A 17,575-nucleotide genomic window follows, 5' to 3' on the forward strand; every position below is an offset into this window, starting at 1 on the left:
TTAATAAATGCAAAATAAAGGAAAACAAATCAAATCAAGTCAAATAATATATATATATATCTATATATATATATATATATAGAGAGAGAGAGAGAGAGAGCAAACAATTATGTTATCATAAGGCCTAACCATTATATTTTTATTTTACAATAAAGCAATATGTAACTATACTAGTCAACCATTGTATTGTTTCTTGTATATATTTTTATAATGTGAAATTTGCATGCACGCGCTTATGTGAAACTGTAATGTTGTAATGTTTATCATACCATTTTGGTTCATGTGTACTTAAAGGGCGTTGCAGTGATAAGCATGGTGAAAATCTATAAAAAAAAACTTTAAAAGGGCTTGACAAATACTTTAAGAATCATAACTGAACACTTTCCCAAAGGAATGGTGGCTAAAATATTCATTATTCGACAAATGTACAGTCAATTTTCTTCATAAATTAAATTTTGCAAACTGCCAGTGTTTTATTCCCCCAGGTGCTGTGTACCAAAATGAGTGCTTCAATTTCCACTCATAGAGATCAAAATATAAAGCATTCTGATCTCTTTGCACATACTTTTATAGACTCGTCATGCTTCAACAAAATTTCAGAAAAGTTTTCGAGGGCTTGCACATTCGTAATAGTGGCTATGATAAATATTTTTCATAAACTCGTCTTTCAGCGACAAATTTTGAGATACAGTAATATTCATGTTCATGATTCATTTTTCACTGTATAGATTTGTGATTGTTTGTCAATAATCACACATTATTGTTTGTAAATCTGCTGTTATAATGTAAAAATGACGTTGTACGTATGCTGTAACATCCTAAAGTGTCCTTTGCAGTCCCAGCTGAAAGTTAAATGAATAAAATAATTAAAGTAAAGTAATGACACAGTCTCCTTTTGCTTCCATATAACTTTAAACAGTAGTGTTATAGCTTAGACAGCCGTAGCGCTGCTTGTATTCAAGGTACCAGGTAACCATTTACCATGTATCCATTCACTCTCTCATTGATCGTGTAGTGACAAATGTACATCAATGTCTGGAGGGAATCAAACCTCATACCTTGTAATCTACATTCAAGAGACATAGTCACGGGACCATAACACGTGATAAGCCCAGCAGCTGTATGACCCCAATGTAAGGGATGAAAATAAAGGCGATGGAGCAACATTTTAAAGATTCAAGACCGATTTCAAACTTTTATGACCAACGAAGAAGAAGAAGTAGAAGAAAGAAAGAAACCAGCATTTTCATAAATGCAAGCTTCTTTACTTGTCATTTTCGGAACATGACCATAGTTTACTACTGAGGTGAGACATTGACCTGAAATTACATTTCGCAATCGTCTACGCACAGCCAATTTGTGGGGATTCCCATAAATGCCGTCTGAATTAGCTTTTAGAAAAGGAGCAAATATTCAACCTTGAATGAAAAGATCCTTTAAAAACAAAAAATAACAACAACAAGCAATGTGTCTTAATGATTAGCCAGTAGACACTGTCGTGAGAAGAAAAAAAAGCAAGAAGCGGGCGACGGGCTGATCAAGTTACAGCCGGGTAGGAAGAAGTAGTAGAGGCTTGTTTCTACACCTGAAATAGCCACAAAGTAGGATAGATAAGATAGATAGTTTGCACTCCAATTGCATGTAGTACCGCTATACCGTGTGTATCACGGAGGGGGGGGGGGTAAGAGTTAGGGTGAGAGTTAGGGATAGAGTTCGGGTTAGGATTAGGATTGTGGTTAGTTTAGGGTTAAGATTTAGGCTAGGGTCGTGACTATTATTCTTGATCTAATAACTATCATACTCACTTCTAGTTTTATTGATTACTCTAACTTTTTAAAGCCACCCTTATGACAATAACAAAAATAGGAAAACAATCTGTGTCATATTTAAATTCATGTATTTGTAATGTACTGTCTAATGAAACTAGAAATCGTTCCCCACGGAAAAAGCTGTAGTATAAAAATTAAAGGATATCTTTTTTTAGGAATATTATTAATTCACATTTAAATATTAATATATTAAAGGTAAAATACATATATTGTACAATGTAAATCGAATCAGTATAATATATTTTAATTAGATTGTGTAATATGTTTGAGTTATAATTATTTTGTGTAAATATTTCCTAGTCATGAATGAAACTATCAAGAAATTGATTAGTGGAAACCGAAAATGCTTCTTAATGATCCAATCAGTGGCAGATCCAGGGGGGCCCCCTGGGAAAAAAAGAACATGTAAAAACACGATTTTTCAAATTTTCGGGAGCAAAAAGAAAAACATTAGTGCTCACTACCCCCCCCCCCCCCCACACTGAGTGAATTATCGGCTGGCTGTTTCGCCGCTAAATATTTTCTCTCTGATTAGGCCTCCACCCCTGCCGCCGGCTGGATCCGCCCCTGGATCCAATGGTTCTTGTTTATGTTTGATTTATAGAATAGGGCTCACCTTGACTAGTGTTTGCTCTTTGTTGGTACTAAATGAAATGAAAGAATGAATGCACCCACGCGCGTGCTTGTTTAGTGCGAGTCGTTTTGTATCAAAGGGCACGGCCTTTGAGGGGAATCCCCTTTACGTCATTGTGCAATGCGTATGCCATTGTATTCTGGGTGGTGTCGAATACTGCAATTAATTTGCCATTCTATTGACCGCTCAGTGTGGCATCCGATGCCCTGCTCTGCTGCCATATAATTATTTGTACAAAGGAGATCATTTCTGAATGAGTAACAGTTTTCAACGCGTATTTTCATCGGCAAGCCTCAAATTGAGCTCCCAAGATTGAGGCAATGAATTCTACACGTTGCCACGCTGTCTATTCCGGTATACTTGTGACTGCAGCTGTTGTCCTATGGTGTAGTAAGTATTTGTGAATAACGAGTATACATGTACACTGTCGCCCATGATGCTGGAATAATTTTTCCTAACCCCTTTTCATGAAATGTTTGTCACAATATTTTTTAATCTTGATAGGTAGAGTTAATATCTTCTTATTTCTTTATTGATCAATCTCTAGGATTTTTCAGATTGGTCAATAACGTTCTTAAAGTGTAAACTTTATCAAGAACAAAAAAAAATCATATTTTCACAATCATTTCATGAAAAGAAATTAGTAAAAAATATTCCAACTTAATGGGCAGCAGTGTACATGTAGATCTCCTGAGCTGTCGGGATATACTGGTTTATTTAACTGATGATTTTCCATACAACGGTTGAGGGTTCCTCATCTGAATCCGGCATTAAAGTCCTTTGGCAAGACATCAATCGACATTAGACACTTTCCACCATTGTATAAATGGCTAGCGTGCGATTGCTCGGGAAATAATAATTGCAGGGCCGCTGTTCCATAGGGCCACGTACTAATTCAATATACATTGCCGTGAAGCTTATAATGATTACGTCATGAATATAATATAAAAACTAAGATAGGACATGGATTTAGATTGAGTATACATTTCCGAATTGTTAATTTGCGCCTTAAATCGCCTTACTCCGATATTGCTGATATTCATAGAGTATCTATTTTTGGTGAAAACAAGAGTGTTATAAATTTCCTCTATATTTATTTCATTTTGCAGTGCTCTTTCATTTCTGCGGGGAAAATACCAACCCAAGTAAGTAATAAGATATGTTGATAATGGTATTAAATGTGATGTCCATTCGTCGAAAATGTTTATCCGTAGAACACATTAATTAATACATAGCAGTGTATTTATAGACATGAAGGTTTATTGGAACCCACTTTTTACATATTATACCGGTTGTGGCTTAGATATATTTCTAACATTGATAGTAGTGAACGGTTGTACTAAATAACTGTCCTGTGTGTTTATGTGTCTGTGTTCGTGTGCGCGCGCACGTTTGGGTGTAGAATTGTAGATGTGTATATATGTGTTTAGAAAGTAACATGTAGCCTTCCTGCGTGATCGGTATTTGTGTGTTTGTTGGGGGGGGGGGGCAGGGCTGTTGGGAGTTCATGCGTGTGAGTGTATATTGGTGTGTACACGTATGTGAGTGTGTTGTGTACGAATGAGAATGAGTTAGTTTCAGATTTTATTGGTCGGGGGTTGGGTAGTGAAGGAAAGGATTATCATTTGTCTAATATTATGACTAATTTTATTCCTTTTTTTAAATCGTAATTTATAAATTGTACATGTTTTAACTTAATTGAATTATGTTAATATTATGATGAAAAGGAATTGTTTTTTGAAAAATTTGTTCTATTGTTTCGATAAAGAATTAAATCCAAATATAAAGTGTTTTATAAATGTATATATTGGAAGTAAATGATATGGTAGGGTAGGAAATTGTTAAGGTTGTGTACGTGTATGTAATGGTGGGGGTGTTGTGAATCTGCAATATTTTTTAAATAGAAATTCAGAGGTTTTTTGTTTCAATTTGTTTGAGTTTGAGTTGTATTGGTTTCAGATTGCACATGCAGATTCAATACAGATAATAATGTATACATTAAAGACATATTGTCTCATTGAAAAAATGATTATATTAATTGACAAATTAATCAGACTACAAGTTCTGATTAAATCCCCTTTCGTCCAGCAACTGACTTCAACTATTCTTATTTTCCAGTCCTATGTACTTTCCAACATATAAAAATGCATACGAGATGAATCTGTATAAAAGAAAATTACTGAATATCCAATTAACTCATTCGTATTCTCAAACAGCACAATAAACTGCATTGAAAATAGACTTAAGCATTGTCTGTATTTATAGTTCTTTGTGGAATAATGTTTAAATCTTTGTATTCTTGATCAAAGGAAAGTATAACAAAGGCTCAAATTTGGGACCCTGAACAATGGATGTAAAGATTTTTTGTTATTGTGCTGCTGTTTTACATCCATAGAGCTAAATTTTCTAAAGCACACGAATTTCTTAATATCATATTTTGCCTTGTCGGTATATAAACGTATCTTGATGCTACTACATTATTGTATACAAATCAGGGTGCCTTTAAGATAGCTATATCTTTTTTCTTGTAAATTACTATTTTTCCCCAAAAATAAGTGTAGATGTGGTATATTCTTCATCAACCAGGCGTACGTACAATGCACATGGTTCAGCGATTACTTCACATTGTGTCCGAACTTTAATTTTAAAGATAAAATATTTATTTGACGATAACCACAAAAAGATACAAACAGTAATACAAAATAGAGTATGGAATATAAAAGGGACCAAAAGAAAAGCGAATGGATGTGTTGAATGGCCCTGAAAGAGAGAGAATTTTTGATTTTATACTAAGCATATTCATAGTCAAATTAATCAATTATAGAAACTAAATTACACAAACAAACAATAGGTGCGCACCCCTCCCCCCACACACACACACAAGTCCTAAGTAGCTGTAACATGTTATAAATTATTCAATGAATTACCACGACAGAGCTTTATAAACCTAGATCAGGGCCTAGACAGCGTTGACCAATGCATGTCGTTCTGCTTTGTGATTGTTTAGCTCGGAAAGAACACCGCTTTTTTATATTAAATCCGTTCTAGAAGTTCTAAGCTTCACTTGTTTTGATATGTTACCGTCATTTAGGAACGGAATGCATACGTCTTTGTTAGAGAGCCTCGTTAGAAATTATTTCCCGTGGGGGGGGGGGTAAGGTCGCTTCATTTTAGGTCAGTCATTGGCATTTTTTTTTTTTTTTTAATAAAAAAATAAAAAAAATAAAATAAAAAATAAATAAAAAATCTATAAATCTATACACATAACATAAATATTAACAAAAATCAAGGGGGGGCTTAACCCCCCCCCCCCTGCGTACGTGCCTGACTACCACTGCAAATCATATTATTACTATTACTACTTGTACTGATAGTACGACGAATACTACTCTTACTATTACTGCGACAACTGTAACTCCTACTCCATTCACCACTATTACTTCGAAAAATACTACTACTTCTACTAATTCTTATGTATAGATCATTTAGCCTTGCCAACTCTTCTCAGTCAGCCTGGATTATGGTTCGTCAGCACATCGTGCATCTGGGTGGAATGGTGGTGCGATTGCAAAGGGGATGGACCCGGGAAGGAGGATGAAAAGAATGCAGATTTACCACAGTCAACAAATGATTACGGTTAGTTCATTATCCTTGCATATAGACCAGTTTGTAAATAGTATGATGAAGAGGCCTACTTCTGTGCGCCTGGCATATTTTTATGTTGTATTCCTCGAAAGCTTGATCTCATCTTATAATTTGGTTTTCCAACGATAGGCCTTCGGCCTCTGCAAATTCAATTGTATTTAAATTGTGTTTGTATGTTATACATGTACTTGTTATTTTCTAGTTTATGTACATCACTTGATATATATAAATATATATGTATTCAGTGCGTCCCATAAAAAAAGACGAAACCGAGAATTATCGATGTTTTATCATAGATTAATCACAAAGATAATTAATAAATGACACATATTTGTAAAGCTGAGATCCTCTTCATTCATTTAGAGTTGACTTAACTCCGTTTCGTTGACGATCAGTCAGAGAAGACGAAAGACTTGATGCATGGCTAATAGTCAACGAAACGGTGTTAAGTCTTTTGTCAACTCTGTTTCTTGCTACGGCAGGCAGCCAGTGAAGACGAATACGTACGTTGAATCAAATAATGAAAATGCAAGCATCACTTTAAACAAACAGAACTTTGTTATTCTTGGCTCATTTTTCCTGAACTGACGTACCATATGATAGGGCAGAAAATGAACTTTCTAGAAATGTGATTTTCCCTTTGAAAATCAGATACTGCATTATCAAATGACGTTTTGGTTTCCTCTCTTCAAGCTTTTGTTTAATCACTCATGTGTGAGAAATGCATCATATGAGTTGCAATAAATGAAAGAAGAGGATTTCAGCTTTAAAAATATTTGTCATGTATTAATTATTATTGTGATTAAGTTATGATAAAACATCGATAATTTATGGTTTCGTTTTTTTCTGGGACGCTCCGTATATTATTGCATACAGAAAATGAACAATAAGTACCTCCGTTCACTTTCAATTTTATGTAAACTCTACCATCAGTTCTACCTCGCTTGACCCAACCGCCTAAAGCAATAGCCATTGGAACGTCGTACGCGATTGTCCAGTGGCAAAAACAGCATACCGGCAATGGGCCCATATGTGCCTACGCAGTTGACAGGCAATTGATCGGCAAAGATGTCCCATCATGGTCGACGGTTGGTTTTGTGTCTGAGCAATCGGGATCCCAGTCCGGAGAAGAGCTTACATTCAACATAACTGGCCTGAAACCCGAGATGGGATACCGTGTATCAGTGAGACCTGTCCTTTGCGACGGGGCACGGGCATTTGAAGTTGGCGAGGGACCGTTACTTTTTCTAAAAACGCACTCCATTGGTAAGTCTTTAAACTATTTGTAGATTTTGTTAGAGTCCATCGTCGCACATCGGATGTGTGGGCATGTGACTTATTAAGTCCAACGTTGTATATCGATTCCTTTAATATAATGTTACTAATATTTACATTTATTATTATCATTATAATTATTCTTATAATTAGTTGAAGTAGTAGTAATAGTATCATCTTCTCGTTAACGTGCCTCATTAATAGTAAGTAACTATACAAGCAGATTTCTATCGGAGCAACAAATTATATAGCAGATAAACAATACTGAGCTGAGCAATCGAAACCGGGCTGACCAGATTAAACGTATACAAAAAGCAGAAATACGAAGTTGTAAACCATTTACAGATTTCCAATAAATTGCGATGATGGTTAATTAATTATATCATTCCAATTTTTTATTGTCGGTTTCCTTTGCGCATTAAACTGAATTTTCTTATGAAACTGAAGATATGGCGTATATATTCAACATTGAATGAACGCCATTAAACTATTACCAACAACAATACTAAACAACACTAAGGCGTGTCAAAATCCCAATTTTACCAAGCTGTTTTTTATCAAAAATTTCGATAGTTCTGCCAACCTTAATGGAAGCTCCTCTAATAACCAACCTGTCCTCTAATAACGTGGCTATCCGGTGGACCAATCATTATCAAGGAGACGGGCCAATCTGTGGTTACGGAATCAACATCAAGAAAAACGACGACAAAGATCGTGGTGATGTTGAGAGCAGTGATCCCTGGCGCAGCGTCGGGTACGTGTCGGTGGAGAGTGGGCTACTGTATGATGTTGGTCATCTAGAGGCGAATACCACGTACCAAGTCGTGGTTTCTCCAATCAATTGCATATCTACTCGAGAAAGTCCACGGGAACCAATATTGCAGTGCACCACCAAAACTGTGGCTCTTCCTGTAGTCGGTACGTTCAGCGTCTAAAACATATCACAGCACATAAATGTTAAAAACATGATTGCAATTACCTTCGAAAAAATAATAATGCAATTTCAGTAGCCCTGCGTGTCACCTTTTTAAATGTACAAACACTACAGTGGTGCATTACGTAATTCAAACATGATTCCCATTATATATTCAATAGATTTGACAATTTACAAATAAAAATTTACAGTCGCATCAATATATGGGCCAAATACAGATATTCCAACATTTGTTGCTGATATTCAACAAATAAAAAACCCGCATACCATTTTGCGGGCTTGGAATTTAGTACAAAATTTAATTATTGATACATGTAATTACCTCCATGTTAACAACCTCTGAACGAGACAACAGTTTAATGAAATGAAGAATGCTTTCATTATTCATGTGATCCACGGAAAATTAAATTTCTAGCTAAAAGATCGTACACGTGGCATCAACCATACCCCTTTAAATAAATTAGGTTAGACTTCTTTTTGATACCTTAAGAGCTTCTTTCTTTAGTTCACAAAATGTATATTTCGCCGGGTGATTCCTTAATTACTCTTAGTCCGAGTTTATTGTTTGGCTTGAATGGGTGTCATACCAACGCTTTTAATTGTATCTTAATTTAATATTGAAAGTAACAAAATCTATTCAGCCTAATTCGAAAACCAGATACCACTGTTTGAAAAAGGTATGTCAGCTCTTAAAGTAATTATAATATTGAAAGATATATAGCAAACATTAATCTTAAAGAAAATAATTTTGTGAAAAAATGGTTTCATTTTACCAAATGTTTTTAAGTCTCTACGTTCCGCCTTTGAAAGGGTAAATACAAAAATATATACCATCTTCTTCATCTGTTGTCCTCTCTCTCACTCTCTCTCTCTCTCTCTCTCTTTCTCTTTTTCTCTTTCTCCCTTAATAACAGCCGTGCCACGTCTCTTGACACTACCTCAAGTAAAGGACGTCACTACAGCAACGATTAAGATAGAATGGAAAGGGGATTACGACGGCGACGGGCCCATATGCGGTTTCGTCGTCGAGATTAGACCTCCGGCTTCAACGTCGTGGACGAGTGTCGGATTCGTATCCTTCGATGAGGACGAGGACGTTTTCGATTACACGATTGAGAGACTCAATTCTAACACCCTCTACGGGATAAGTGTTATAATTCTGCATTGCTCCGGCAGAGAAGGAGAAAGGGGTTTTGAGTTTTACCAGTCAACAAAGGGCCGTGGTGAGTTTGTGAAGTCTGTGAATATTGATGTGCATCCCCTCTTTCTGTCCTCTTCTTTTTTCTGTCTTTTCCCCCTTTTACCAATATTTTGTTCCTCCATATTTGTATTATTATGTATCCTTTGAGGGTAGTCATACTATCAAGCTTTGCTTATTTTGTCAACCCTCCTGTTTGATGTTCTCGATTAGTTACACCCAGCCTTACTTTATTCTACATATATTCTTTTGTCATGTGTAAATTTGCAATATTTGTTTGTTATATATTTGTAAAAATGCAAAAGAAAAAGAAAATCAAACAGAAATAAATAAATCAAATCAAATCAAATCAAATCAAATCACTGTCTAAACTAACCATGAAATCATATTATTAACTTGAGGGGCTTGCGTTGATTTTTTTTTTCCACATCAGTCAAAGGCCACGTTAACATATGACGCGGCAAAACCACGGCATTTTTTATGACGTAATGCCTAGATCACATTTGCTCTACGGCTAGGATAGGGCGGATGTAGGCCCTCGAAATAGAAAGATACATGCGGCGACCGCAGAGAATCTGCGTAAGCCTCAGGGTCACCCTAGTGCGTATCCCTATCATTATAGTCCGTACGAGTCGCCGTGGAATTATAGCGCGGACGTATAACTTGTTTTCATTTCTAATAGTCCGGCAGCCATCTCGATATACCTTGTTTTAGGGTCTATAGTTTTTTTTTCTTCGGATTATAGTTCCTTAGACCATCAATTTGAAGAATTCGATTGCTGACACTCTGTCAGCATTGAGCAATTTGAGATATGTGACGTCATACAAAATGGCCGCCAAAATCCCCTTTTTAACCAAAATTAATGATATAAAAAGTTTTAACAGCATTTTACTACATTAAATTGCAGTGACATATCTTGATTTTTTTCTAGAATCATCACTAAATAAAAATTGCGATACTGTATGATCACAAATGATATGCAAATTTGCATAATTCGGAATGGCGCCCTCTATAGACACATTAACTTGCATAGTTCAAAATGATCATGGCCAAATACCAATTTCTAACATGAGATTATCATATGTCATGAGTCAGATGCACTGGATACAGTGAGTAAAAATTCTGCTGCACATTTTTTTTATTTCGTAATTTAATACTCAAAGAAAACACGGTTGAATTTTAGGCTCTCTGTCCCATAGATATGAGGTGGCATAAGGTGATAAATGCCCATTTTCAGTGACAGCGTTAAGAAACTAGATTTGTTTTCTAAGGTACTAGATTCTTTTAAATTAACCTAAAAATTACAAACTACCAATACGATACAGGACTATATCCGTTTATAAGTTTGCTTCAAAATCTTGAAATTTGTTTAAAAACCCTCTAAAGTGTTGGGAACCCTAAAATATTCCATGCAGAAGAGGATGTCATTTAACACTTAATTCTGCACAGTCAGGTCGTGACTGTTATGCGTGCTTCCACACGCATGTTTGCAAATGAGCTCTCTTAACATTTTCTACAAACGCTTCAGTAGTTTGAGGTAGTGAGGCAAGGTTTGGGGGTATCTGGAGCTCCTAGTCTTCGGACCCTTGATAGCCACACGTTGATACGAGCCTCTGACATTCAGTTGATTGTTGACTGTCCATAACATGAAGCAAAGCATTGAGTAGGTTGAGTGATGACATATGACCATGCTGCATCAACATTGCCAACTGAGTCCTAAGGGAGTCGAATCTTCTGCTTCATCACTTCAGCATTGTACCCTATCCAATGCCAAAGTATGCCCCAAGAGTGTCGCATCCCGTCAACGCATGTCCTGCCAACATCGATGGAATGATATCTCCTAACTTGTCTACATTGGCAGGAACATCAGTAACAGTTCGATTTGTGAAGGGGCGTCTCCATGGTCATTGGCGTTTTATAAGTCCGTCATGTAGATAATGATGCAAAAGTAGTACGTAGACGTCTGTGTCATCCACTAAGACCCTAACATACATCTTCTCATTAGCATCAATTCAAATCGCTTGCTGTACTTTGATGTTGCCTGCTTCATCATAACTATGTTGTGGACAGACCTTTCCTTGGCATGACATCACTGTCTGGAATCACTTGAACAGGAACCTCATCTTGACGGTAAAGGCCTGCTTGTGCTTTTGTCTATTTCTGAGCACCCAATCATCCTGCAGACTCGCGCATATAATTATGATGTCGATCAACTGTCGTTTGTTGTCATGAAAAGATAGTGAGGTTAGCAACACTAGAGACACGTTTCAACAACTTCTCTCCCTGGTCAAGTTTCTGTTGGTGGACGAACGATCACCAACCTAAGATACGCCGACAATACAACACTCTCTGGCGTATTGATGGGGAAGGGTTAGGGGGGGGGGGGGGACAGTTGACCCCCAAACAGAATTCAAACTGTTTTGTCTACATATTCGATACCAGTGATTTACAAATGTTGCTGAAATGACATGATTTTCCTGGGTTTTTTCTCACTTTTTAGTAAATTATTATTTGTTAAGCGTATGTTGAAAAATGACAAATCCTAAATTCACAGTCAAGCAAAAAATATGCTTATTTAAAAGCCTACATGTCAGGGTCCGCAGAACAGCGGGGCTCAGGGGACTCAAGCCCCCCTCACTTTTTGTATAAAGTATGTTAAAGAGAACTAGAAAGAAAGAAAGTGACCCGAGGTGAAATGAGGTATCAAAATATGTTCATCTTACAGTTAATAAATACCTGAAACTCTTAAGCTTCCGGGGGCTGTGCCCCTTGAACACCATGCCAATTTGCGCTCCTCTCTTCCTGATCATAAATACTTCACCCCCCCCCCACCCCCGCTTTAAAAAAAGATCCGCGGGGCCTGCATGTAACATGTATGAGTGGTGGTGATGCAGATTGTTTTTCAGCCCCTCTAAGTGTTTTTGCTCAGTATGCCACTGACAACACTTATAACAAGAACATCAGAAGAACTACTAGAACTCCTTAAAAAAGAGTGAAGGATGCAAGTGAATAATTTGGACCCTACCTCAATGTGAAAAAGACCAAGATCATGATTGGTGGAAATTAACTACATGCAACAGAGCATGGTGGTTTATGAAGAAGAAGTTGATCAAGTGGACAAGTTTATATAATGTTCCTGGGTCAATGATTGTCAAGGAGGGTGGAAGCTCGGCAAATATCTGCCTTTGAAATGTGGTGTTAGATCGAAGCTACTTGGGATATCATGAAGAGATTACAACACCAATGGACACAATTAATGTCCATCATCGGAGATCAATCGCCACTTGCGACCAGGATTGACAAGTACAAGCTACAATAGTTTGGTCAAGTTAGCAGAAGATCATGAGACAACCTTGACAAATTATCATTCAAGGTACCTTTGAAGGAACACGTAACAAAGGAAGACTCAAGCTCAGATGGACTGACGACCTTAGGGAAATCACTAGCCACCCTCTAAATACTAAAGACACTCTACCAGATTGCAGGAGACAGATGCCGATCAAAAGGTCTCATCAAACGGGTCACAAGGGTGAGCCATGATCTATATGACAACGACGACGACGACGAACAGTAAGATATTTCTTGGAGGGCAGCAGTGACGCGGGACTCAGTTGGAAGACTCTCGACCCGTTATGACCTCTAGATACTGTCGGATCTGTCAAACACCAAGCAAACATCATCAGATTTTCATCCACAGCAGAGCACAACCATCAATAACTGTACATGGTTGTTCCAGTGTCTCATGCCTGGCTGACATCTCAACTTTTGTCAAATTCTATAAGTCCGTCTTTGACATGGGAGTGCTCGTTTCCAGAATCATCAAAAAGTGCTGTTGGGACTGGTGAAAGCTCTTATGACAAAATGTCCTTGACATTGACCTCTCTTGAACTTGTCTGCAGTCATATCACTCTGGAGTAGATTAACTTTTCATAGACTTTCGTACCCCCAACATTGACTTCTTCATGGCTGCCACGGTTTGAACTTTCTTGGAAATTGTGTCATAGAATCCACCAGGTAATTTCTTTTGAAAATCATGCATCTGTCTAGTATAGATGTCAACTGCTTTATCCACATTTACTGACGTTGGAGCAATGCTGGTCTAAATAAAGCCTATCAATTGAATAATGATGTGTGCCGTAAAACCACTTCTCACCGATTTGATCAAAAATGAATTCTTTCATAGTCATTTTTTTTTCTTGACATATGTAGGGTAGGTTTAGGGAATTGGAGACCACCAAGCTTGAACCCATCACTGTCTGTCCGTGTTGGCTCCAATATTGGTATAGCGACATATGTGGTCTTCAACAACACTACTGCATATATCCAATTCATTTCGAAGACTTCTATGCGTTCTCTCAACGAGAAAATTGGCAAAATTGACCAAGATAAGCAATTTTGATCGTAAAATGTTGTTCTGATATAAAAACACAATTTTCACTGAATGCTGTGGTGTATGCAGATATTTAGGGGTGGCTCCTAAAAATCAGTTTGAAAACGAAGTTTATGAAATGTGCCAACCATGAATGGTGTCTGATCAGAAATGTGTGTAGGTAATGGGGGACACCAGGTCCAAGATGGGGGCCTACTTCTCCCCAGTTGTCCATTTCATGTTGAAAGGCACTATCATGAAACATATTTGGTTGTACGTGACACCATTCTAATTTGAATGCATTTAATTTTAAGAAGTTGTTTCTATGCTGGGAGTTTGATCGATGTAAAAGTCATATTGCCAGAACATTATTCTGAAAGTATTTTAACATAATTGAGAGCACCTTTATTACTGTAAACAAAAAACTACAGAAATATTTTGTGCCACATTGTTTTAAAACCGTTTCAACATTACAGTAAGTTCATTGTCTGCATGTATCTCTTTCAAAAAGTGTTTGAACTATAACAATCCCATTTTCATTCAAATTGTATTTAAAATGCCTTGATTTGTAACTGTCCCTTATTACCTACACATGTAGGTAATGAGAGACCTTTGGCGATGACGTCATTAATCATTGTTATCTTATTAATCAGCTACATCATGACCACAATTTCGTTACCAAATACAGAGAAAAAATACTAAAGTGAATACAATGTCTGTATGTGTAACATTGTTCATGTTTATGTAAATTATGCAAATGTGCTTAAGGGTCTTCCATTCCCCACACCTACCCTATCTAAATTTGTACCAAACACGATGAAAGATTAATGCAGCACAACTGCAATTGTTGCCCCAAAAAACATTAAATATGTTTTCAACGTGACATAGATTTAAGAAATTGGCATTTGGCTGGCACACATATTTTATTCAAATTAATATGTTTATAGAGGGCGCTATTTCAAAATATGCAAATAAGCTGGTCATCTTTGGCCATGCAACATCACGAAACATTTTTTTAGTGATGGTCCAAGAGAGATACAGACATTTGGCTGCCAAAAATTGTAGAAAAAATCCTTATTATATATTTATTATTCATTTTTAAAGGAAAATCATGTACTTTGGCGGCCATTTTGTATGACGTCATATATCTTAAATTGCTCAAGGCTGACAGAGTGTCAGCAATCGGATTCTTGAAATAGAAGGTCTAGGCAATCAAAATCCATTGAAAAAAAAACTATAGACCCTAAAACAAGGTTAGGCCAATAATCTGGATTTGGCTGCCGGACTATAAGTTCGCTGTAGCAATTAGACAATAAGACACACCGTTGCGATGCCGAAGAGCGGTTCTACGGCGACCAATCGTCGGGCGTAAGGTGGCTGTTCAAGTAACTTGTGTCTGCCATGGTATTCGTATAAAAAAATATACGCTGCTGCAGGCACGCCCTAAAGTGATCGTGCGTCTTCACTTCAGGCCGTATATAGGCCGCAGTTTTTCTGTCTCCACAAATTCAAAATACGCCGTGCGGCTACTCTAACATAATGTGACTGCTACCCTATGTGACCGTGCGGACGTTGCGGACGATGTCGCTTCACATTTCTCTCTCTCTCTCTCTCTATAGTAAACGGCGCTAAGTACCTTTTTTTGCTGCTCATTTAAACGAAGAAAGTCGTGCGAAGGTTTTTTTTCTTCGATGGTTCACCGTGTCACATCTGAACGAGCCTTTATGATAAACTACAAGGCATTTAATAACGTTTTGATAGGAATCTTTCAAGTCCGGGTATGTGTTTTGGGGCCCGTATTCTCGAAACCTTACTGAGGTAAGTTGTCATCTAATGTTATAGCCTGTGTAATTAGTTGACAATTAGCCTAGTGGGATTTTATGAATATGGGCCCTGGGCCTTGAACGCACGCAGGTTTTCTAGCAATTGCACATTTCAAATAACGATGCTGATTAGTTTATAGTCAGTCGAGTAGTCAATATGTGCATGCAAAGATGATCTTGATTGGCCATTACAATTTTGTCTTCCTTTTACCGAAACACATCCACAGAACCACAGACAAAGCCACCATCTATATCGACATCAACAGCGCCACCATGCCCGGCGCAGAAGTGGAGAGAATGTCCTCAGAACCCGCCCAAAGATGAATATCCCTGGAAAATGATGTTCTTCATTGCTCTAATCATCATTTTCTTGATATTAGTTGTCATAATCGGGTAAGTTTACGATCTATTTTGTAAACCGCGTCAGTCAAATAAAATATACACACTTTTAAATCTGTCTGTACAGTAATTTTAGTAATGAATTTTGTATATGAAAATACGCCCTCGTAATGCTGTACATAGATCAATTTAGCTGACGAGGTCAAACTCGTTAACGCCAACTCCAAATCTTTCTTTCATTTATACACAGGCTTCATAATCTTAGATTTGATATTATATGAGTAATGGACTCTGCCCCCCCCCAAAGAAAAATGAATAGCTGCCCGTAAATAAATAAGAGTGAAAGAAACAGGAATGACCTTTACTATCAATATTACTTGACTACTGTCATAATCATGTAATTTGCGGTCATCCTCAACACCACATTATACTATTTTGAACCTTCATCCATACATTTAAAACGCGTTACTCATTTAATAGTTTAATCACATGAGTGTTTTATTTAATCACAAGTAACGTACACTTGCTTAAAGAATGTTTACTTGTATCAATATGATTCTATGTAGAGTTCTTTTATCAAGTAAATATAATTTTGTAAAAATGCTTTTGAAGTGATCAATCAATGAAATTATCTTGTTTAATTTTTTTTGTATTCCTACTCAATCTGCAGCATCTGTTGTACCTAGTTTCTGGGGGAAGGGTCCGGAACCAGTTTAACATTAGACGACTTCTACTCCTAAGCTACCAGCAGTGGGAACAAACTGGATATGACATCGTCACAATAGATCACCACTAACAGGATACCAAAGTTTGACGTCATACTGACTATTACAGTTGTCAGGTTTGCTGGAAACATACTAATTTTTTTTTTGTTATAACTGAATTCGCCCTGATCCCTATCGCCCCATAATAGCCGATGATATCGATGATTGTTTTACCTGACTGAAAGGAAAGTATGTAGATTCGTATAAGTGAATAACCCAGTGACTGACGGATTTGAGTCCTCTCCGAAGAACTTGGTAATAAGGATAAATATCTTACTAAGGGGCACGAGGGTATTGACTTGTCTTCGAACCCAGGACCTTCCGGTCACGAGACCACTGCTCTACCTCTGACCCATCTCGCCTCATCAATGATCGATGTCGCTGTGAACCTCATGCGCAAGCTATGTTATTAGAACCAGGAACCTGGACGACGAGCGAATATGACGTAAGCACTTTGGTAGTCTACCGTGTGAGTCAAAAAAAAGTTTACACCTAGAAAATTGCTGATTATTTTTTAAATCATTTTTGAGCAGTAAATTATTATACATCTTATGAAAGAGTGTTTTATCCAAAATCATTTGGTATCATTTTTGTGTGGTATGTGTTCGCGCTTGAATGAACAGAAGGCATTGTTTGCGAGAGTGCAAAAATCGACTTGCGCCAAAGTGATGCCTACTGTATGTATTATGTTGGGATGAGCGGAGTGAGGGAATGAATTGAATGTATCAAATGAAATGCATTGCATATGCTTTTTTGCAGAAGCAA

General features: G+C 37.1%; 2 protein-coding genes across 2 annotated transcripts; both read left to right on the forward strand.

Annotated features, from left to right (window-relative positions):
* The first annotated feature begins 2,621 nt into the window (after positions 1 to 2,621).
* Positions 2,622 to 7,397, forward strand: LOC105446678. The gene is made up of 4 exons (XM_030993883.1): positions 2,622 to 2,853; positions 3,573 to 3,608; positions 5,944 to 6,099; positions 7,042 to 7,397. Exons 1-4 carry the CDS (start codon positions 2,784 to 2,786, stop codon positions 7,395 to 7,397), a joined length of 618 nt encoding a protein of 205 aa, XP_030849743.1. The 5' UTR covers positions 2,622 to 2,783.
* A 558-nt stretch (positions 7,398 to 7,955) lies between these two features.
* On the forward strand, positions 7,956 to 17,284 carry LOC115927424 (Down syndrome cell adhesion molecule homolog). Its single transcript, XM_030993291.1, has 4 exons — positions 7,956 to 8,301; positions 9,232 to 9,540; positions 15,935 to 16,100; positions 16,717 to 17,284. Exons 1-4 carry the CDS (start codon positions 7,971 to 7,973, stop codon positions 16,730 to 16,732), a joined length of 822 nt encoding a protein of 273 aa, XP_030849151.1. The 5' UTR covers positions 7,956 to 7,970; the 3' UTR covers positions 16,733 to 17,284.
* The last annotated feature ends 291 nt before the right edge of the window (positions 17,285 to 17,575 follow it).

Source organism: Strongylocentrotus purpuratus, unplaced genomic scaffold (genome assembly GCF_000002235.5).
Source record: "Strongylocentrotus purpuratus isolate Spur 01 unplaced genomic scaffold, Spur_5.0 spur5_scaffold_20, whole genome shotgun sequence".
NCBI lineage: Eukaryota > Metazoa > Echinodermata > Echinoidea > Camarodonta > Strongylocentrotidae > Strongylocentrotus > Strongylocentrotus purpuratus.